At 44.1% G+C, this 22577-nt stretch overlaps 2 protein-coding genes across 3 annotated transcripts in view; one reads left to right on the top strand and one right to left on the bottom strand.

Annotated features, from left to right (window-relative positions):
* rnf32 (ring finger protein 32) overlaps positions 1 to 22577 on the top strand; it is a 25911-nt gene continuing 3334 nt past the window's right edge. The window contains exons 1-8 of the mRNA XM_003968070.3: positions 1 to 123; positions 215 to 449; positions 525 to 667; positions 1737 to 1894; positions 1976 to 2084; positions 4328 to 4495; positions 4880 to 5114; positions 20662 to 20793. Of these exons, the coding sequence (XP_003968119.2) occupies positions 94 to 123; positions 215 to 449; positions 525 to 667; positions 1737 to 1894; positions 1976 to 2084; positions 4328 to 4495; positions 4880 to 5110 (1074 nt within the window). The 5' untranslated portion in view covers positions 1 to 93 and the 3' untranslated portion in view covers positions 5111 to 5114; positions 20662 to 20793. The remainder of the gene's footprint in view (positions 124 to 214; positions 450 to 524; positions 668 to 1736; positions 1895 to 1975; positions 2085 to 4327; positions 4496 to 4879; positions 5115 to 20661; positions 20794 to 22577) is intronic.
* lmbr1 (limb development membrane protein 1) overlaps positions 5437 to 22577 on the bottom strand; it is a 23942-nt gene continuing 6801 nt past the window's right edge. Inside the window, exons 6-17 of one of the 2 annotated variants that reach the window (XM_011607995.2) lie at positions 19670 to 19796; positions 18799 to 18867; positions 18643 to 18707; positions 18332 to 18404; positions 15157 to 15246; positions 14360 to 14436; positions 13789 to 13866; positions 10648 to 10721; positions 10336 to 10426; positions 9695 to 9761; positions 8056 to 8217; positions 5437 to 7705 (exon numbers count right to left, since the gene is read on the bottom strand). In XM_011607995.2, coding sequence (XP_011606297.1) covers positions 7620 to 7705; positions 8056 to 8217; positions 9695 to 9761; positions 10336 to 10426; positions 10648 to 10721; positions 13789 to 13866; positions 14360 to 14436; positions 15157 to 15246; positions 18332 to 18404; positions 18643 to 18707; positions 18799 to 18867; positions 19670 to 19796 — 1059 coding nt within the window. In that variant the 3' untranslated portion in view covers positions 5437 to 7619. The other variant, XM_029842665.1, reaches the window with a different exon arrangement.

The following is a 22577-nucleotide window of genomic DNA, read 5'->3' on the forward strand; positions in this document are numbered from 1 at the left end:
GTGATTTATTCCTTTAATTTACCATTATTTAGTCTAGACAGTGTGGCTCAGAATGCTTTTAGTTGTATTTATTGCCTATCCTGGACTGAGATAATGTTAAATCTATGTTTTCTACTTGCCAAGGTAATAAAGTTGCTTTGTCCATGCATCACTTTATGCAAATTCAGTTTTGAGCATTTACATTTTATTGTTTTTTTTATATTTGTTATTACAGGGTTTCGAATCTAAAGGGAGCAACAACGTAGTGTTTACTTCACTTGCCATTTATGATCACATCACAAGTACACTACTGCATCCAAATTTCCCCATTTCTGACCCGTTGGTGAAATCAAAGAGAAAAACATCCAGGAATCCACAGGAAAAGGATGAGGAAAGGTCTTTTCCGGACCAAAATCTACAAGAAGAGGGCGAATATGTGCTTGATTCGGCTCCACCTCCTCTAACACTAGGTATATTAAACACAAAAGACGTGACTTGTGTACCAAATAGGTATGTTCCTGTCATGGTTTGTTTTCTTTGCATAGCTCAGAAGTTGGGATTGGTGGCCTCCCCTGCACCAGGACTAACGGAGGGTGAATGGAGACAGGTCAAGGCGAGGTCTATTCAGCAAGGGGAGTCAGGACAGCCCTGCGCAATATGCAGGGAGGAGTTTCTGCTTCAGCCACAGGTATTCCCCCGGTGCTGTTTGAAAGAGCTCCTTTTAAGTGTTCTCTGTCCTCAGTATTTCAGTATACACACATGTGCACGTTACACACAGAAAGACTCCTTTCTCCCGCCTCCCTCGGCTGTTCCTGTATGCTCTAATCTGTGTAGACAACTGTACAAATTTGCCCATACTGCCTTGGAACTCAACTGTGACGTGATGTTGTAGCAATTTGTGTGTTACTGTGAGGGGTCGGTCAGGCTTGCACCTCTCTGATCCCCTTTTCAAGATGCCAATCTTCTCAAGAATGTGGGACCGGGATGGTTTCCTCACAAAGCAAGTTACCATAGGTGCAGATGTAAATATTCGTTTGCCATGGGGGTGGTTGGAAACACTGTTAATTACAAACTGGTCATAATGACAATGCAAGAGTGAATCTTTTGATTTAAAGTGTTTGTTTTTTAAAATTGTAATTATGCAATGTGTCCATTGATATAGCAATGAATTCTCATCAAAGACAGTGATATTTTGATTTAATTCAGAATATAGGTGAAAAAGAAAGCTCTTTTGCTTTGTACACCTAAAACACTACGAGAGGAAATTTCTCTGTGGTCTAATGGTTTGTCAAGCGAGTGGAAATTGTGCTCTGCAGGGGGGCCCTTTCACTGGTGATGGAGTGTGTTAGTCTGACCAAAAACAATGGGAAATCAATATGTCTTCCCCCTTCCCACTAGAGGTCTGAGTAAACTGGTTTGTGTGCTAAGCCTCATTGCTGCGGAGCTCTGCTTTTAGACGATAAAAGGCTCCATCTCACAGGTAGAGGAGACCTTTGTCCCGGTCCCAGACGGCCCACTGGGGCTCACGGTGACTCCTTCTCTCCTCTAAGCAAATAACACTTAAAAGGGGATACATGCATTGACATCCGTGCATGAGCACACACAGATTTGCCGTGGCTTAAGACTCGCAGACAGTAAACATTGTATATACTTGGAGACCTTTTTGATCACTCAAACACAATATATAACCTTGAAATCAGCTTTTTATGTTGTTGTTTTCTTGATTAATCACACACTGGCTCACTGTTGTATTTCAGGTGCTGCTGTCTTGCTCCCACGTTTTCCACAAAACGTGTCTGCAGGCATTTGAGAGGTTTTCAAGGAGGAAATGCTGCCCAATGTGCAGAAAGGAGCAATATGAGACGCGTGTGATCCACGATGCAGCACAACTCTTCAGACACAAGTGTGCCACCAGGTAAGTTGATTACCAGCATCCGATTTGTCAGAGTGACACCCGTCCTGTCCCTCCAGCTTTATAGAGCTTCTGTGTGTCTAGAATTCAAGCATACTGGCGAGGCTACGCCACAAGAAAAAGGTTCGCTATATTGAGAAAATACAGCAGCCCACAAGACAAACACCAGCGGCGCAAATTCTTTGAAGAAAAGGTTAGTTTAGAGTGTGAGTTTCATTGATCACACCTCCGTAGAGTACTCGCGCTTTCTCCTATCGTTCTGTAGTCCTATTTCCTCCTGCTTATTCTTCTTTTTGTGTTTTTAACATCAAGCCTGCAGCAAACATCTCAAGGCATGACTTTCAGGAACCCGCTGACCCCAAACACACACTGTTACTGGGTTAATGAGTTGAGGCTGAGCAGGTTGTTTGGATACCTGGCTCAGGTTGTCATTTCACTCTTTGTTCTTTGTTCCCCTTTCAAGTCTATAAATCATACAGGGGCTGGATTTGATGTAGCGTTTAATTAATAGCCTCCTCAAGTGTAGCCAGTGAATGGAGTTATGTTGCCTTTGTGTCAGCTCTCAGGAAAAGGGAACATTGCCATCTAGTGAACTTCCCCCAACCAATGAGGACCACGGACTGGACTGGTCTCCACCCCTGCAAATTCGCTAGATGCTTTAAACTCAAAAAAAATGTTCACCGCTGTGAAGAAACGTGTGGTTCGTAATCGCATAGGGATTTTTTTTTACAGTTCAAAAACACAGATTTGGGGAGCGTGACAAACATGGGGGTGGGGGGGCGCACTTTTCACATGCTCGGGTCAGACTGACCCACCCCTCCCCCATCCATCGCGATCATCTCGCCTAAAAAGCGTGCCTTTAAAACGTCACGATAACAAAGACGGCCCATTTACTGTACCGGTTAACTGTGCTCGAACACATTAGGCCGCGTCCGCATGCTTGCAGTGGAGTCACAGACACAGTCGGCCACTTTACATTCACGTTGTATGATTCACAGGTCGTGGGTGGTCACGAGATCGTCTCATGTCTTTTGTCACACTGGGGATGATCTTCAAGAGCTTTGAGGTGCACAACTCAGCGCTGACAGGTCCGATTGACTTGATTTTCAAGAGGGAGACTTATTTGCTTAGCTGACTGTAATGCAAACAGGCATGTTAGCGCTGGAACCCGTGTGTGACAAGTTTGGGTTTTCCTCGCGATAGCATGAGGCAATAAGGCATCATTGTGCAATGAAGCCACAGGTGTTCTGCAGAGAGGGAGAAAAAAAAAAGAGCAAAACTGCCACGTTGGTTTTAGAACTGTTATCAGCTGATCCTAATATCCAGCTTTTAGCTATTCAGCTTTTTCAGAGTTCCAACTTGAGTCAACACATCAAGGCGGACACTGCCAACCTTTAGAACCACTGGCCTGAGATAAGGCTTGCACCTCCTCTCCCTCTCCTGTATCTCCTCTCTCGTCCTCCTCTTCTACAGAGCCAGACAAAGTTCACCCATGGCTGTACTGTTTGCTTTGACTGTTGAAAAGTCATAAAAGCCTCCATCCCAGTGGTCAACAGTTGTTTAATTAGCGATAAAAGCCGAGTTGTAAAACGATTCGGACGGGATTGTGACATGTAAGTTGTGGGCTTGAGTCACGCCCGTCCCTTGTGAAAAATGTGAGGTTGCAGGTGTCGACATAGCGTGATGCTTCGAGGATTCCAGCCTTAGCATCGCTCACACAATCAGCTCGAACATCAGAATATTCCACATAGTAACCTTTAATATGGATAGCATTTCTTCCTCAAGCTTCCCTTAACAAGCTTCCCCTGTTGGTTTTCCAGGCCTTTCACTCGCATCTCCTGATGTTGCAGTTTGCCCAGTTGTCATGGAGACGGTTGGGCTTTTAACGCGGCAAAGCTGTATTTGTCAGCCGATCAAACTTGTAGTTCTTTTTAAAGCTGTCTATGTATAAATAGACTATTCATTGACTGTCGAATATGTCTTGGATATAAACTCGAATTTGTGGACATTTTGTTGCCTAGCAACAGCTGATGTAAATGGAGGAAGACAGATGATTTCTGGGATGACAGAGTTAAGAGACACGCCTGTAAAATTCCTCATTTTTCATTGTGAGAGAGGTGATTTGTTTCGGATATTTTACTCATTTCTATTAGCCCAGTTTAAAATCAGCTCAACTGTGTGTCCAGTCAGCGGAGGGTGTTCGCCCTGTTTCCCAGCACTGTGTTCCTTTATTTATTTATTTAACTGGTTACCATTAATTGTGCATGTTAGTGGGAGACATGACTGTATTGATCTGGCTGTTTAACAACTGTACCCTGTCAGCGTGCCTCAGCCAGCACAATACACACAATTACTGCTCACCAACAACACAGCTCCATTGTGTGCCTGAATGAAACATGCCTCTTTTGTGCCACTAAAATAGGTTTTTCTAATTAGTTGCAGGAGTTGAATGACAGCTTTGTCCGGTACTGTCACACCGACACGGAGGCTTTTCTGCGTGATATCAACCACTCACTGTCATCGAGCAGGCGAGTTTTCCAGCAGCTGGAGAGAAAGTGTGTCTCTGAACCTCAGGAGAGCGACTGGCAGCGAATACAGAGCCAGGTCAGTGAAGTGAATGGAAATATTTTAGGAGTGGAAAGGGTTGTTCTTTTTTTTGTGCTTGTGTGGACGCAGAATTCAATGCATGCCTTACATGTTTTTCCCAGGGCGTAATCTATAAAACTGAGTGCAGCTCGTTGGGTAACATTTAATGGCAGGCCATGCCCCGCCCCCTAAATGCTGGTTAATCATCGGCACAGGCCTGTCAAGAGAAATGCAGAAATAACCGAGCACACCGTTGGTCTACGTTACTTGAAATGTACTCTGAAGTCCTGGTCGGGGGTGGGGGGTGGCTTCTACCTACCATTAGGTGATTGGAACTCTTTGGGTTTTGTTTTTTTGAAGTGATGTCAATAGTTGTATCCTGTTCATCTCCTCATCTGACAGGTGATCCAGAGAGACGTCTGGGACTGTCCCATCTGTTTGACTGCGCTGTGCAGCCCCGGCCTCCCTGCAGAAGCAGAGACTTCACAGCCTCCGCGAGGCAGACGTCTTGTCCTCCTGTCCTGCTCCCACCTCTTCCACCAGCCATGTCTGGAAGCCTTTGAAGCCTTTAGCATCCAGACCAGACCACCCTGTCCCCTGTGCAGATCTGCATACCATAAAAAACGTATCTAAACAGGTACGATAATTGATCAGATCCAAAATTGCCTTCTGCAAAATCAAACAAATCTAATCAAGGAGCCAGCGTGAATGTCTGCTTGCATAATCTGTCGTTGCTGTTAACAACAGCAGGCTGTTTTGCCACTGTATACAGTTGTAAACTAAAGCTAATGGGGCCGTGGTTAGCTCCATACTCGTCCGTACGTGCACAGACAGTTACATTGATCCTTTTCATCTGACTCTTGGCAAGGAACAAAATGAGCATATCCAAAGAAGTGTCTCACCTCTATTAATTCACCTGTCAGAAATTATTCAGGTCACAATGATGGATCATGATGAAATCACTTTCAAAGCATTTGCTAATTTTATTTGCAAACACAGAAACATCAAAAAAAAAGAGTATAGAAACTGAGAACATGAGAAATTGTAAAAAAATAAAAACAAGAGAAGGAAATACATTCACGAAACATGTGCCAAACATTTACATGCAGACTCACTGACGTACAAACTGATTACAGGCCCCAACTTTCGACATCTAAAACACACACCCACCCACCAACCACACAAAGGTAAACTACATACATCCAAAAATCCTTCTTCAATAGAAAATATCCCTTGCTACAGGTGCTATGGGCAGTTGGTTGCCTTTTATTCTCCCACTTTGAAGTCTAACCCAAGCCAACCCATGCATTTCTCTGTATGCTTCTTTTTCACTCATTCCTCAAGCAATTACACTAGTTTGACATTTTACGCAGTAAACTTTTTTGCTTTTCAATGTCATTTTGGTCTATATATTTCACATTATTCAACCAGCCAAGGACGCGCACACATAAACACGACAGACAACACTGAATTGACACCAGTCAACAAATATGATCAGTATTGGGGGGGGGGTGTTGATTGTAGTTAAACACATTGTGATTTTTTTTAAAACACAGAGCAGTTTTTATTCAATCGAAGCCTTGTAATACTGTAACAACAACCAGCTGTTATAAAAGTTCCCTGTCCTCAAAAATAAATGTGTAAAAAAAAAAAAATCCTTTTCTTTTATCGCTAGTGATAAAAAAAAATTATTTTAACTAATATATATCAGGAGTTGCTCATGTTTTATAGGAAAAAGAGCCATTTGCTGTGGGGCAACCTTTGAAACAAAAACAACACCCCAAATCTCACAGATCACTCAGAACTACACTCGTACGCACACACGCACGTTAACTACACATAACGAGGAACGGTCCAACCGTGTATCCCACACAATGCTCATCATTTAAGGCATTTAAGGTGGTTCTGGAAACAAGAACATCACAGTTCAAAAGATTATGCAGCAATACAACAATCTGTAAATGGAGCCTGAGTCGACAAGTCTTCCAACTGGCTGACTGGAACAGGTTTGCATTAGATTGAGTTGTTCCTATAGAAAAAAATACATACATATTTACAACAAATTACAGAAAGCAGAGTTAAACACTGGCGACTGGTCACGAGCCCTATATTTACATCTAGATATGACATTATACACATCTACAAGATTTACATATGATTGAAAAAAACATTCTGCCCATTTAAAATGTATAATTTTTTTTCCTTTTTTTTGGATGAGCAGAAATGCAGTGGCATCATGTGCATAATAAAATCTTAGGTAACACCCCCCCCCTAGGGACCGGCTTCAAATGCACTAAAGCATTCTGTTTACTGGAAGTCGAGTGGATCAAACTCCCAAACAGTTTTCAATTTGTGGAGTAGCTCAAATCTAATCTAAAGCACCTAAAATAAAAGTTCTTACCCTTTTTACAACCTAATGACATCATCAGTAAGGTGAAGCCGAATAAAAGAAAAATGGCTGCAGGAGAAGTGAAATATAAGAGCAATCAGTAATGAAAAGCAACGTACTGTTTCAAGTAAATTGTATTGCCAGGTGATTTCTTTTTTTAGATATATATAATGGATATAATGTGTCACCTATTTGAACATCTTATTCTAACCTTAAAAAGATAAACACCCAATCAGAATCATGCCAGCTGCTTGTATTACAAATAGAATTGTGCACGGAAGAAAATCAAGGGAAAAAAGACTAAAAAGATAGAAGGTGCACGTTTTTCACCTGTTTTACCCTCTCATTTTTGACTAGTTCAGTGGTGAGGAGGTTGTAGGAGAGCAGATATCAATACTTCGTTGGAAAGAAAACTGTGCCCCTGAAGAAAGAGATGGGTGCTTTAAAGTCACAGTCGCAGCTGAGGTCAACATCAAGGTCACTGCAGTGAAGCCAAGTCTATTTAGCTCCTCGCTCTCATCCCTGGCACAGTCCCAGCTTCCATCCGAGACGCAGGGGATGGAATGTCATGAAGGTAAATTGCTCTCAGCCTCCATTTGCAGCGTCCGTCAGACGCTGCCCGGGTTTATTAAGTTCCTTCCAATCCCTTTCGCTTTTCAGCAGCCAGGCAGTACTGTCGAAATCTCCCTTTGGCTGTGCTAAGGTGTGTGTGTGTGTGTGTGAATGTATGTATGCATGTGTGTGTCTGTTGAACTAAAGAGTTTTCTGATGCCCGTTGGCCGAGAGCTTCCCCGATTCGGGGTCTGTGGGGCTGTTTGACAGTTGCAATTTATCCAGACCTGGGCATGGAGAGATAAGGCAGAGAAATCTCATTATAAACTTCAGACTTTCACTTAGACAGAGGTATTGATCCTCTTTTTTTCCCCCCCAGCACCTCTGTCTGACAGCTTCTAACCCTATCCCACCCAGCGTATCAAGCATTCTCGGTCCATCGCCACGAGCCTTGGAGACTAACCCCATCCCTGACACGTCTGTCTGCAGCTCACTGCTGAAGAAATCTCATTCTGTCAGGTTGCGCAGTCCGAGAAAACTTATGTAGAAGGCTGCAGAGACCGGTGCTGCGGCTGCGTCACACAAAACATTTGATTGCAGGGATTATGAAAGTGTGAACGTGACCAGATTATCATACCTAAAGCCTTCAGAAGCTCTTCCCGCACCGCTGAGGTGAATTTCCGTACGAGACACAGGGTCGTCACGACGGCGAACAGCAAGTTGTAGGAAAGGACGATGTAAAAGTTCCCCAGCCAGTTGAATCTCCCAAAGTCACCCAGCAGGTCAAATGTGGTGATACCTGGAAGAAGCAGAGATCAGGTCGGACATTAGGTTGGAGGGAAAAAAAAGAACTCTGCATCGTGGTTTGCAGTAATTTAAGTGGTGTTCCAAGGTGGATTATGAAAGGATGGGAGACTAAATATAGCAGCGGATGTGTCAGCAAAGGTGGAGTTTTTTCTCCTAGGACCTTCAGGGAGATTAAGAAGCAGTTTCTCCAGCACACTTCTGAGCTCTTCACTGCTCTACCATTCCCTCATAGCCTGGCATAGCTGCACACGTCAGCAATAGCATAGCTGTTGTTACACACTACCACAAAGATCAACAACCCAAGATGTAAAAGGGTTTTTAATTTTACTAATGGTGTCTATGTGCGTTGGTCTCTGTATGTAGTATGTAGAAATGATATGCAGCTGTTGTGCGGTGAGAATCATGTTCATTCGGGCTCCTCTGGAACATCTTCACAACCTCTGTCATCAATTAGATCAGGCAATCGATTCAGTGTCTCGAGAGATGTATTTACAGGCTCACTAAGCAGTTGGGAGGCATCAAGGACCTTTAACAAAATTGCCTGTAAGGACTCGGGCAGAAAGATGATGGAGACCCCGGCTGATGTAGCTTGCCACTGTGGTCTGCCGACATCCAATTTTAATGCTTAAGGTTTTGATCTCGGTTTAGTAATACAAGAAAATCCAATTAGGGGTACCAGATATATGGTGTAAAATGTCACGGGTAGAGCAGCCCGATGGAGAATATTAAAATGCTGCCAAGGATGCGTTCAAGGAGTGCATCCTCTTGGTGGCTGCACAATGCTCAATGTTGACGTCTCAAAAAAAAGGGGTATAGCAATAATAAACACAAAGGCTTCTTTAGCAATAATGGGCATAATCCGTGTTGCGTGACCTTCATTTCTATGTAAAAGTCCTGCACTGTCCTGAAACTTCTCACGTCATCACTCCACTCTCCGCGTTTCTTTTATTTCTTATGTTGGGAGGCCTTTTCATCTATTTATTCCTTTTAATCTATTCACTGTCACAAAGCAGAACCTGTTGATATTTTCTAAAGCGCCCAGTGAGTCACTGTATGCTCACTCCGTCGCATTTTCCCACTCTCTCACTCACGCGCGCGCACACACACACACACACACACACACACACACACAGACTAGTGCTATTTGAACAGCTGTGCTCTGCACTCTGCATGTTTATTAGTGCCATTGTGACGGTACTTCTGTCATTTTTACCTCTGCACTTCTCTATAATGTCACCATAGGAAACTATAGGAGAATTCCACTTTGGTTCAATGTGGCAATACTGGTTGCAGCTATAAGCTATAACTTTTAGTTTTCTTCATAACACGTGTGTGTTGGCCTTTGTGGCCTCTCTTTGTATCTAAGGACATGCTGCTGGATGCTAAAATTCCCTTTTAGATAAACTGACAAACACTCTGTATCATTGGTGGTGGTAATACACCATGAAAGCACCGGCATTTGTACTCACCTAGAGTTCTGGACATCACTGGAAGGGCTGAACTCAGGACTAAAATGGACACACAGCAGCCGATGATCTGCACATCAGAACAGACAATCAAACAGCCTATTTCAGATCTCTTGTGAGCTTACATGTTTTGGAGCTCCCAGTGCACCACTTTATTCAGCCCCAACGTCCCCTCACATCCACACAACACTCAATGTTAAATTAGTTCCACGCATTGTTCGATTAGTACCTCTGAAGCTGCTCATTACCAGGTTCTCTCTGTTGTCCTTTCAAACCCTTTCACTCAAGCGTCATGGCTAGTTAACAAGCCTCACCACTCCCGAACTCATTACCAACTGAATGGATGCCACGACGGGACAAGCGGAATACACATCCTCCCCCCATATACACCCCTGTCCTTAAAAAAAGACCCCACTCTGATGTACAAGAAAGGAGCTTGCACTTTGCCAGTGTTTGCATGACCCACAAACAAATATTGGACAGATCAACAGTGAGCAGTAGGAGTCTGTAGAAGAGGAAGGCAAGAGAGAAAAGAGGAAATAGATAAAACACGGGGGGCCTCAAACACATCAGCACATCAGGAGGAATCCCAGCACCCTTGCCCCCACTTCACCCCTCACCCTGTCCCTCAGCTCCATCCTCACCGTTGTCATGGTTGTGTCATCCTTCCTGGGAGTGAGCTGCGCAAAGGCTCGCAGGCTGTAAAAGCCAACGACCGAGGACACCATCAAGTAGCTGTTCAACCAATCAATCAAGGAATAAAAAGATCTCCTTAAGCATCCCAATTCTCCACCTTTTTAGATACCGGTATGAAAAAATGTTGCTGAAGTAGAACTGGTATTCTGGAAGGTGTCCAGCTCAACTATGTGTAAACTGCATAAACAAAACTGGCAGGAGAATGTCACCCTTGGCCAGAAAAGGACAGGGCTAGAGGGAGGGGGTCACGAAAAGGATACAACATGAGGACGATCTGCAGTACTGCCTGAGCCACGCCGAACGTAGACAGAGTGGTGTTCCCAATACCTCGATCCTGAAAGACAGAAGGCGCAGACAGAAATCTGGGTTACACAATGTCAACATAGAGGAATCTTACACAAACAACCCAAATCTGAAGGAAAACTGGGAAATGACAGCACTGCAGGCTGCCTCAGCCACACATGCAATTAAAGAAATCCTGTAAGTACGCAGCACATGAAGAATTCCCCCACTTAAGAAAAACAGAATCAAATTGGCCAAGTAATGAATGGGACGAGATTAAAGAGGCGCTTTTCACATCGCTGCCGATCACAATATGTGAACAGGTGTTCAAACAAAAACGGCACATTGCTTACAGCAAGAAGAGTGTGCAGGCTGAAAGAATGCAGGGAAAACAACAAAACAAATACACCAGCAAACACATATGGCAACCCCCAAACACACACACACTCCTAAACTACCCAGGCCTTTTAAAATCAGAGCAGGAAAAAAAGACTTGCATCTAAATGCACGGCACATACCAAACATCTGTGTACATTTGCTTTTGTAGGACTTGGCACCACAGTTGATCCTTCAGAGGATCAGAATGACGTGTAGAGCATAAAATGCCCATTACCCACCGGCTTTGTCCCACTTATTGCAATTAGTGTGTTAAAAATGCTTTCCTGGAATTGATAGAATGTGTACAACACTCACGTTTTTTTCAGAAAACATGGCTAATTCAGAATAGATACTATTTCAGCTCCATAAGATATTACATTGCAATTAAACCACAACACCTTGGTGGACTGCATCGATCAATACGGAATATTTACTATTTTTGCCTTACCAATCGATGGGTTGTACTTCTACAGTGTATAGTTACAGTTACGCCTTACTTTAACTTGTATATTTCTTTCAAACCCGCCGTGAGTTATGTTATAATAGACAAGCCGACAGAAAAACAATGATAGCCTTGCAGGTTGTTTCATGCCTTTTATGCAACTGTCATCCCTGCGAGCTTACTGCAGAACCATGGTGCAGTGCTCTTTCTCTCTTACATGGGGAATTAGCAGACAGCATCTGATGTAATTTATTAATGGAGGAAGGGTGGGTATGCATTAAGAGAGTGTGTGTGTGTGTGTGTGTGTGTGTGTGTGTGAGTGCGCCCAGGACAGCTAGCTTTCAAAGCACTGTTTGTGTGTCAAAGACAGAGAAAGAGGGAGGGGTCGGCAGAGGTATGGCTGGATTCATTTGTGCTGCCTGCCATGACTCTTTCAGCAGACACACTGCATTTGTTGCTTGTAAGATTAACACCTCGCAATACCTGCGCAAGCCCGGGCTGTCAGCCTTGTGCTAACACAAACATCTGTGCCTCATGTCATGACCATTTGATCTGAGGCTGGTGCTTTGAGTAATGGTATTATACTCTATTTTACTACTTAATTTATTTAGGCACAGATATATAGGTAGGCAAAAGCTGTCCCGATTCCCTCTCTCTTCTCAGCTTTACAGCTATTTCACGCAGCTGCCCTTCACTCACCCTCATCCACTAACACGCCATATAATACCGCCAGCTATCGCATAAGTAGCAGCCATAAAAACCCTGCAAATGTAATAAAAAAGCACTATTACCTTGAAGTACACAGCCTTTATTTGGAGACTACAAATGAGCATGCTCAGTGCCGTATACCTCAACACCTTCCCAGCATTTACTTTTGCTCACAATTTCAGCCACAGTTAACAAATGTTTTACATTCGTAGCCTGGACCTTTTTCTGTAGTTCTGCTCCGTTTTTATTTCACACATATAGTTAAAGGTGAAATAACCCAACCTGTCAGAACTGAATTTTTTTGGATGATGCATTTTAGCTGCTATCTAAGCATTTAGCTTTTCCATGTAAGCATTACTGTGGAGGTAAAAAGAAAATGCTGTCCAGCCCCTCATAATGGTCCATTTAGAAAAATACAGTCAAATGTGGTTGTTACCAATGTGAAGCAACTGTAATAACAACTTTATTGGTCCTTCTTAGTGAGCATTTATATAGCTGTAAGCTTGAGGTCTCTGCTTCTTTTCCCTGTGTTAACTCCAGCTTCTTCTCTATCTACCTGCTTCTGATCCCTGAATCTGGTCTCCCTACATCTCCATCATCTGCTCTGTGCAGGCAGTTGCTCAGTTAGGAGGAAGGGAGGACAAACATTAAAAAGGCACTTCCATTGTTCTCCTCGCAGCACTAATCAGTGTGTCAGGGCCTAATTTGTCTTTCCCACAGTCCCTTTAAGTCTCTGGTGGAGCAACGCCTCCTGCAGACCTGGGACCAGCCAGGCTGTGAACATGCCGCTGTAAGAGTTTACTGTAAACAGAGTGGATGGATATCATATCAGTATCGATTGTTTTGGAGGATGAGCCCTGCCTGCACCACCGCTTGTACGGCTGTGAGATCAGAGGTGTGGCATCCATCCACCATAAACCATTTAGTGGGGTCATGCTGTCAGGGAGGACAGCTTCAAGAAGCATGACAAGCATAATTTGGGGGGATTTTCTGAAATGCCTCGTGCCAAAGAAAACATCTCTGCTTCATAAAATAATTGGAACGTCACGGGCAACTCTGTCAGTGGCCCCTCAAACACAGAATGAAATGAGGGAGAGGATAGGATGCATGATGGTGCCCCAGGTCAGACAAGAATGCAACCACAGACACACAGGCAAGTGCACGCGCACCTCTGCCACTCCAGCCAAGATAAGGAGGGCTTAAAGCACATCGCATGTTAAGCGGCGGAGATGACAATCTCTGAGAGTCTACCACACTCCGTTAGCCTGCCACACATCAAGAGCCCTTCACCTGGCCCGGCGGCGTTTTGCAAAGCAGCTTGTTCATGTACTGTGGACTCGATACACAGAGCAAGCTCATTGAATCTGCACACTGCTGTGAAATGACTTTCAATGAGCCTCCCAAAACAAAACCAGAGGCACAAGGCTAGGGCCTGATTAACATCTGCTCGGGCCTTTTCTTCTAACACGCATCTGAGCGTTTCCGGAATTTGATTTATGTCTATGCCAGGAACAGGTCTGATAGGCAAGCGCTTCAGCAGTTAGTGTGCATGTGTGTGGACACAAACATTTAAGTAGGATAGTTGGCTTACTGTGGATCCTTTGGGCATGGCAGTCTCGTCCACAAGAAGGTAGAGGATATTGAACGCCACCATGAAAACTGAGATTGTCTGCAGACAGGGAGGAAGACAAAGATTTGTTTGTGCATGCTAAATCTATAACAAAAAGATTGATTCAAATCCTCAAAGTATCCGGTATCATGATATAATTGAATTGTGGGCGCCTTGATCATCTGTGAGTATGGCGATGCGTAATAACCATCTTGTGATGGTAAAACGCTGCAACATTAGGCTCCCCAAAGCCTGAACAACGTGGGAGTTGTCGGATACACGTGCCGTGTCTCTCACATGGCCCTTTAGCAATATCCAGACATATCAGAGGACAGAAGTGGTATTGCCACACTATAATCTGGGGAAATCCACAGTGGTTGCAGGTGGCTCTTCAGCATCTTCTCAAACAGCTATTAAAAGTCGTTTCCACACCCTGACGCTTGAAGAAAACGGAAGAAGTTGGGGGTTCATCCTAGTGGCCACCAGCCTGGCTGCACGTGCTGCAGATAATCATTAATGGTAAAGATAAAGGAAGTTGGTCCCGAACACGTACCGTTCCTGCGAGCAGGATCAGCATCACCATCGGGTACAACACGTTCTTCTCCCAACCTGATGCTTTCTTTCTTCTCTCTGAGAGGAAATTAGAACATGTTAGTCTGACCACATCACTCATAGATGTCCTAACCTTTAAAACAAGATGCAAGAATAAATCCTAGATAATTCCAAAAGAATGCCGCGATAAATCCTGACATTTCGCTGAGACCGTGCTGAAGTGGTGGGCAAATGAAACGCCTCACGCTTGCATATTCCATCTTCTGCCTGTTTCCACTCATCACTCATGTTTGCAGACACTGTTGACAGCCTCCAGACCACAAGTTTCTGTTATGGCCACCCACTGTCCCCTCCTGCATCTCTGCCCTCCATCCCTTGCCATATTGACATTCTTTCTCCATTCCCAACCCTGTTAGTCCTCCTTGTTCTCAAAGTGCACCCACCCTGCCTGCACAAGAAGTTTGCCAAGTGCACTTTATATGCACCATCCTTCTAAATTAATGACATCACTAAAAGGCTTGCTACAATATAAAGTTTGCATCTTGTCCAATATCCTAAGTGCCTTTGTGCTCCTGCCCCCACCCTGCTTCCCAAAAGGCTCAGACTTCATTTATAATATCCTAAAATGGATGGGAAATTATCAGGCAGTCCTGGTCATAGTCCAAATTAAGAAATTGAGAGAGATGGGGAGAAAGCAGCCGCCTGTCAGCAATATCTAAAGAATCAATCCTCCTGGCGTGGATTCTCGTAGTAACGCCAAGGCTCACATGTATCATGTCACACAATGCAAATACTTACCCAGTTTGTTCCTCTGATTTCTAACATTGTCAAGTTCTTTGTTGAGCTGATGAGTAAAGCCGCCTCTGGTGTAAGGGTGTATGGATGACCCTGGAGACAATGGCAAATTTCTGATCAGTATCTCAGTTAGCGGATTAATCTATGGCCACTTTCTACGAGTTTTTTCTCTGAGAATTGTCTCTTTGTTCGATTAATAAACCTGTTACGAGCTTCTAAGAACATATTTTCTGTGTCAGTCAGTTTGCTTAATCTCCAATGTTTGAATAAGAAGCAAAAGACTTTAACAGTTGACAGGCAAACCATTTCTGACAGACCACTTAGCCTATTCATTCAGTTGGAAAGCAGCATTTTCAGCCTTTTTGATTTTCTCGCTCCAAGACCATCAAATCAGAAAATATACGAGGTGAAATCTTAATTAAGTGGGTGTGAGCTTCACAGTGTAGCTGTCTTACCTCAGCATACGGTTATTCAGCTTAGCTTTAATAAGCCATGCCATCACAACAAGTAATCCTTCTCAGAAGATGTCAACGTGATCTCCAACTAGTAAAAATAATCCCTTGTGTCAGGAGCTGTCTCCTGCATGCCACAACTGGCTGGAAGGTCTAGAGAAGAAAGAAAGGGATTCTCCAGGAAAACCACAAGGCCAGCTCACTTAAGGCTAATTTTACTATTTTACTGTGTTGTCCTTCCAGCTTGACGCACTATGGAGGTGCCTCTCTGAGCCAAAAGTGGAATAGTATCCATTTGCACCCCCTGGGGTGATTGGCAGATCAAGACCAATTAGTTCGGTGTTACACCGTTACTAGCGTGCAATAAAAATACCATCTTTTATCTTTGTTACAGGAGTGAAGGACCAATCGCTTTGATGCAACCTTTTACTCCCCTCTGTTATTATGACACGCCCTGTCTGGACGGGTTTAAGGAATCAACAGAGGTGAGATAGATACCGAGAGAATCATAAGTCCTTGGATCTAAGCAAGGGAAAGTTTGAACTCTCAAGGCAAAGAGAGAGCAACAAAACAGGAAAAGTCAGTGTCAGTTTGGCAACTCTTTTTCTACACAGTGGAGCTGAAAAGGGGAAACTCTGCCCCGAGGAAGTCAACCTGCGTAATCTATCACATTTGTGCCTAATGTATTCAAAGACGGCCTTCGCTGTCACCCAGGAAGGATAAATCATCTATCAAATGAAAAGTAGGTCTTTAACAGCCATGGAAATAGCAGATCAAACTTTAGATAACTTGCAAAGAGTTGTAGAGGAAATGATGAGTTCCAACTGCAGTAACCTCAATGACATCATTCTAAACTGGAGTTAAATATATCCTTCTCCTTCTGCTGGCAGCATCAAGTAAAGGGCTGAGTTACAGCGAGGCAGAGATGCTGAGTGAGGCTTCTGGCAGCCAGGAAGGCCCAGTATAATTCAATGTATCCTCTCCAACCTTCAGCACAGTAGAAAATTACGTCATCCACACGGATGCTAAACACCATGCTGAGACAACAGAGGCACCGACAAGGTCATTGTGCCGCATTAGGACGGATACACTGTTGCTCTGCTATCAGCAGATGAGGGTCTCGGGGTGGACAACTTGGACGGATATGAATGCAAACTATGACCATCATGCCAAAGATCCTTGTACCTAAGGTATCACATAACAGAACTTTGTTATATCTCACTTTCTGCTGGACATTATTGGACATGTGGCGATGCCACAGTGAGACTGAACTTCAAAAGCTCGCTTCATTATCAGCTGGTATTCATGACTTCTTAATTAAACTGTTTAATCTTTGAAGAATCTGTCTGAGAAGTAAAACATGATTGAAACAGTCTTCAAATACGTAGTTAAGATGGTCCGTTAGCTTGACCGGTATGCCCAGGCTTGTTGCTTTGTACGTTTGAGGACGAAAACACACAAATATCCGATATGCAACATTTAGCACATTCATAATGTCATTACAAATAGGCAATTACATGTAGAGGGAGGACAACAAAGGGCCAGATGTGTATATAAACAGTGATCTGGCTGAAGTACCCACATCTGCAAACACAGCCTGAGTAAGAGGAGAATATGTATGCAGAGAGGACATAGGTGAAGCAAAAAGACAACAGAGCTCGCCTGTGGAGTGTGTCCTGTGAACTGTTCTTGAACTGTTGTCTGTTTAGCAGTCGCAGCAGATCAAAGGAGCACGGCTCTGGCCCCAGTCAATGTGCAGGGTGTGTTTCAATATGTGCATAACATTCACGTTTACCATCCCAGTTGGAAATTCCCACAGTTTTCCCAGGTAGAGGTATCTTGCAGTTTGACCTATGTGCACATAATAGGTTGTTGACCTGTTGTGTTTGCCTTTTTTTTTTTTGGCCTTCCAGAGATTTGTAAGGATCAAACGGTGTTGGAGATGGTAAGGAACAGATTACAATTACTCTATCAGTTACTTCAAAGTTGGGCGTTGGGAATACGCATTGGTGGCAGTCTATTGTGGGGGCCAGTGTAGCATTTGAAAACATACAGTATCAGTGAGCAATCTCCTTTACCTCCCCGGTTTGAAAGGATGCTTTTCTTTTTAATTTACTCGCATCTGTACACTTGGTTGCGTGCTTGAGTTAATATTAAAGTAAGGTCTGGAATTTGGCCCAAATACTTCCTGCTGTTTGAGATTATTCAACGCCAAAAAAGGAATTTGGGAACACAGGAGGCTGCAACGGCAAAAGGAAGTTTGAGGTTTAAAAGGCGATAAGACCGTCACCTCCTTTAACCCGTTTTAACTTTCCTTTTGTCAGAGAGCGGTGCAAGCCCGGGTCTTCTTTTAGAAGTCTGAACGGCTGCTGTAATGTCCGCAGGACCGAGCCAAAGGTTTTCACCCACGATTGAATTCTATCCTATTACTACCATCCTAGGGCTGACATTAATTGAGGCAATCATTTTGCCACAGTGACAATAGCACTTGAGTGTCTTCAATGGATGCTCAAACTTACTAAAGGTAAAGTACGATCCTTGTCTGCGGCTGCTTTGCCCTTTAGAAAAAAGAGTAAGGTGGCAGCGGGGAAAGGCCAGGTGGTGTGTGTGCGTGGCTGGACTTTCAATGTTAATTGATTCCAGTGTGGTATGCTCCATCCTGCCCAACAGGGCAGTCAACCCCTCCTCTCCACTATAATGTGCCAACACGTCTCCCAGAGACATACCGTTTAATCTCCTCTGAAGGGCTTCCTCCTGCAAATGGATGCAGTAAATTTGCTCATCCAGGTCCTCCAGGATCTGAAGGAGAAGGAGCAGAGGAGGAAGAAATGAAATGGGTTATAATTAGGCCCAAAGTGGGACCGGAGCAATGGCAGATGGGAGGATGAGTTGTGATGTATTTGGAGTCCTCTGTTGTGAATGTGAATGGCTGACCGCTGTAGAGGTCTCTCCAGTCTGATCTGAGCTGTAGAGCTCAAATCTATGATCTGCCCCATAAATGTCATTTTACTGATATATTGAAGTGCAGAACACTTACCGTTGGCTTCACTAGTAGCTGGCCCATGACGGTGAACATCCTGGACAAACCCACTGGAGTGCACACTAAAAGTATACAGGAATAAAATATGATTATTGTGTTTTTACAGGGTTAATCTACTCAGCAATAGCAGGATGACAAATAGTTGCGACTTACAGAGTAAAAGCAGTCCTCCCATAAGTGAAATGCAGGAGTAGAGGTATGGCAGGTAAAATTCCCAAAGATCTACAGGAAGAAATGCAGCAAATTCAGATAACTTAATGAAGAGAGATGGCACGGCGTCTCAGACCTGCAGCTTTTACTGGCCCAAACAAAGAGATTTCTGATCTTAAGCCATTTACTCTCAGGATCACAAAGTGAATTTATCTTCACTCCCATTTCTCAGTCAGTCTGCAGCACAAAGCCGCAGCATAATGGGCTACTGTAATTATTCTCTCTCAGGACTTGTTGAATGATGACAGGGGAAGTGATCGCAAGTAACGAGACAGGAAAAAGGAGAGACTTGTGGCAAATAACACTCTCGTAAATGATAAGATTAGTACGAGGCTGAGGAGAATACAAACAAAGACACACACCTTAGATGTCCTCCGTCACCGACTAGCTTTGTGCTAGTGCCCAATTTGCTATTCTGTCAGTTTAGTGGGGAATAAGCATTGATCTTGTAGTGACTTCACTGCAAGCTAATGGAGGAATTTAACTTGTTTTAGAGTAGAATCAAGTGCACAACACACCACTGTTCTATTATTCTATATCCAAACCGAATCTCGCTCATTTTTACTGGCCACTGAAATCTTTCAGGACGAGCAAAACAGCATGAAAACTGATAACGTTATCAGTTAAAGGTGAATCTTGTGGTGGCCCTGATTTGAGGAATGTGCAAATTCACTGTTGTGCAGAGGTAACAAGCAGGGTATTCATATAAAAACAGGTAGTTAGCTTGCAAAGTACTTACACAAAAGATGCATTTAATTTGTGAAATACTGCATTTAGAGACAGAAAATGACAAAGTCCTTTAAAGAAATCTTACCATAAAGTGACTCCATACTGGCTGCATCATTGTCAATAAGTGCTGATGCCACCCAGACAATTCCCAGAATGAGTAAAGCCAGCAAGAAGAGCATCACAAAGGTTTCAAGGATGCGTGCCTTAATGCCCTAAAAGAAAAATAACAGTTGTTGGCAAGCAAACAAATGAGACACAGTGAACACGTATACGACGTTAAGTGCATTTCAGTTTCAGCGGTGTAAAAACAAGACAAAAGCCGCCACAGATTCTTGTTTCTAACACCTCTTCCATACATAAATAAAGATTAGGGTCTACAAAGAATAGTAAGTTCAACAGGCAGTGGTGGTCACGGAGGTGAAATTAAAGACAAGCTGGGATTTGGTGGGGGGCGTGAAGCCTGACTGGGTCAGCTACTGTCTGCGATCAAGAGCAGGCCTCATATGGAGCTGATTAGCAGCCCTCCTTAGCACCACAGTCATGTACTGGGCTGAGCAGACAAGAAGGTTTTGGGGTAATTTGGGTTTTCCGGGTCACAAACTGCTGAGTGGTTAATAAAGTCCTCCTTTACCTGTTCACACAGTTTCCATTTCCCCCCCTGCTGAAGAGTCAAGCAGTCTAGCACTCTAAGATAGATACACATGTCAGGTAGGTGACCAGGCACGGGATAACAAGGTCTCTCCGCTTTGGGGGTGCACTTTAAATTGGGTACATATGAGCAATTTGTTACCAGCTAACATAACGGGTGTGCAGTGGCTGGTTAATATTTGCCAACAGGTACATAAGGGAGGTCTCTCTTTGAAAGCCCCCTGTTAATCAAGTCGTTTTAGAAAGGAATCGGTTTCCCTGCAGCAGATTAAACCAGAAAAGACCCCTTCAGACAGCTAATGACTGTCATCGGCACACTTTACATCGCTATACGGATCCCTTATTTTAACAGCTGCCTTCTTTTACATGCAGCCCGTCTACTGATAGTTTAACACAAACATTTATGCTTGTTCTTTTTCTCTCGCTCAGCTCCACCAACAGTGATGTTCTGGAAAAGTCTCAGTACCTGAGTGCAGTATTTTCTGGTGCCGCCAAGAGAAAAACCACCAGAGTCTGGAGTGCCACAGTGTGGCCAAGATTCACACTGCAGCCTCTTGACAGGTAACGTCAAAATGCCCTATAATTTCTATTTAAACATTACAGATCCAACTGATGGATTCCGGATAAATAAAAGCAGAAATACTGTTATACTGAACTAACGTTGGCCGCAGCCATGCATGATAAATAAAACACTCAATGCTGTCAACATTAATAGTGTGAGGAAAGGAATGATTGAGTGATATAGAGAAATGGAGAGAGAGATCAACGGTGAGGGAGAGAGAGAGACTGGTGATGGAGAGGAGTCAACGTCTGAGCATGGCTCATTCCCCTGAGGTGAGAGGTGAGAGAGGAATGCTTTCAGGGACTTCAAAAACGTCCCACATGCTCTTTCTTAAGGATGCGTTGATGAGCAGAAGCTGGGAGCAGGACGTGTGACCGCTCAAGTGCACCAGTCCACCTTAACAAGCTGCCCATGCCATGCTGTAGGTGTATTCCCTTTAGGCAGGTCTCTCAATCATTTATAAGACACAAATCATTACCCATTCAGATCATTTAGGGCAAGCAGCACTTGTCACCTCCCTTACTATCACCCCAGTTCCTGCTTGGCTGAAAGAACACAGTCAGACGTGACTTGACTGTGCTGGAGAAGGACGACAGCGTGAGCCCAAATTGGTTCCACAGATTCATACATATGCATGTCATGAAAAAGAGAGAGCTATATACTTGTGTATGTCCTTGCCAACTGCTGCAAGGGCAGAAAAAAAAAATGTCCATCCCGCACGATACAAAAATAGGAGCCTCTAACTAAGATGTCATTAAGTGAGACACAACCGTCAAAAAGTGAACAGAAAGGAAACGGATGGGGGAAAAAAAAAAAAAAGACCGGCACCCTGGCATTCAGAGCGCCCGCTGAAAGTTTCTATTCCTGATATTCTAAATGTGTAACTACCTCTATATATAGCAGCTCTGAAATATTAAGCATCCCCTGATCCTCACACCGACACTGAGCGAGCGGCTGGTTAACTGCAGCTGCGCTCAAAGAAGCTTGGAGAAACTTCCAAGAAACGGCGAAGAAGCAGCTGTTTCACACGCAGCCGGACGTACATAGAATCATACATGTGCAGGCCGCCCAAGAGCCACCCAGCAGCCATAGAATCATACATGTGCAGGCGCAGGAGAGCCACCCAGCAGCCATAGAATCATACATGTGCAGGCTGCCCAAGAGCCACCCAGCAGCCACGTAAATCAGTGTCCAGCTCCTTTGGTCACGTGCTAAATGCAGCAGGAAAGATCACCTCCAGACCTCAAATGCTATTGTGCAACGACGGACAAGTGTGAGAGAGGGAGATAATATTTGGGAAACTGCAGCACTGAATCACCAAACATCAGGGAGGAGGGGTCATAAAAATCGGACAGGGGTAGAGAAACAGCGCTTCCTAGTTGCCACCGTAAATCTTTGGCGGGTCAGCAGGCTGTGGCAGAGATCATCCTGCAGATCATCCTTCTGCTTACTGTCAGAGGCGTGCGGAATGAGGGCCAACAGTGCGGGGGTGGGGGTGGGGGTGGGGGTGTGGGGGGGTTCCTTCTTCGCTAAAGACATGCCAGATGCCCGGAGACCTTATTAGTGTATCCTTCAGCCAGTGGGCCACAGCGCAGTGACCGTGTCAGAGACAGAAAGCAGAGGAGAGGGACACTCCCCTGTAAAGCTGCACAATCAACTTCTAAAGGCTCTTAATAAGACTTCTCAATAAAGCACCAAAGACACATGAGCATGGAAAATGATCAGTATCACGTCGTATCGTATAAACTGGGGGGTGCTGGCAGGGAAAAAAACAAAACACACA

Source organism: Takifugu rubripes, chromosome 10, assembly GCF_901000725.2.
Source record: "Takifugu rubripes chromosome 10, fTakRub1.2, whole genome shotgun sequence".
NCBI classification, from domain to species: domain Eukaryota; kingdom Metazoa; phylum Chordata; class Actinopteri; order Tetraodontiformes; family Tetraodontidae; genus Takifugu; species Takifugu rubripes.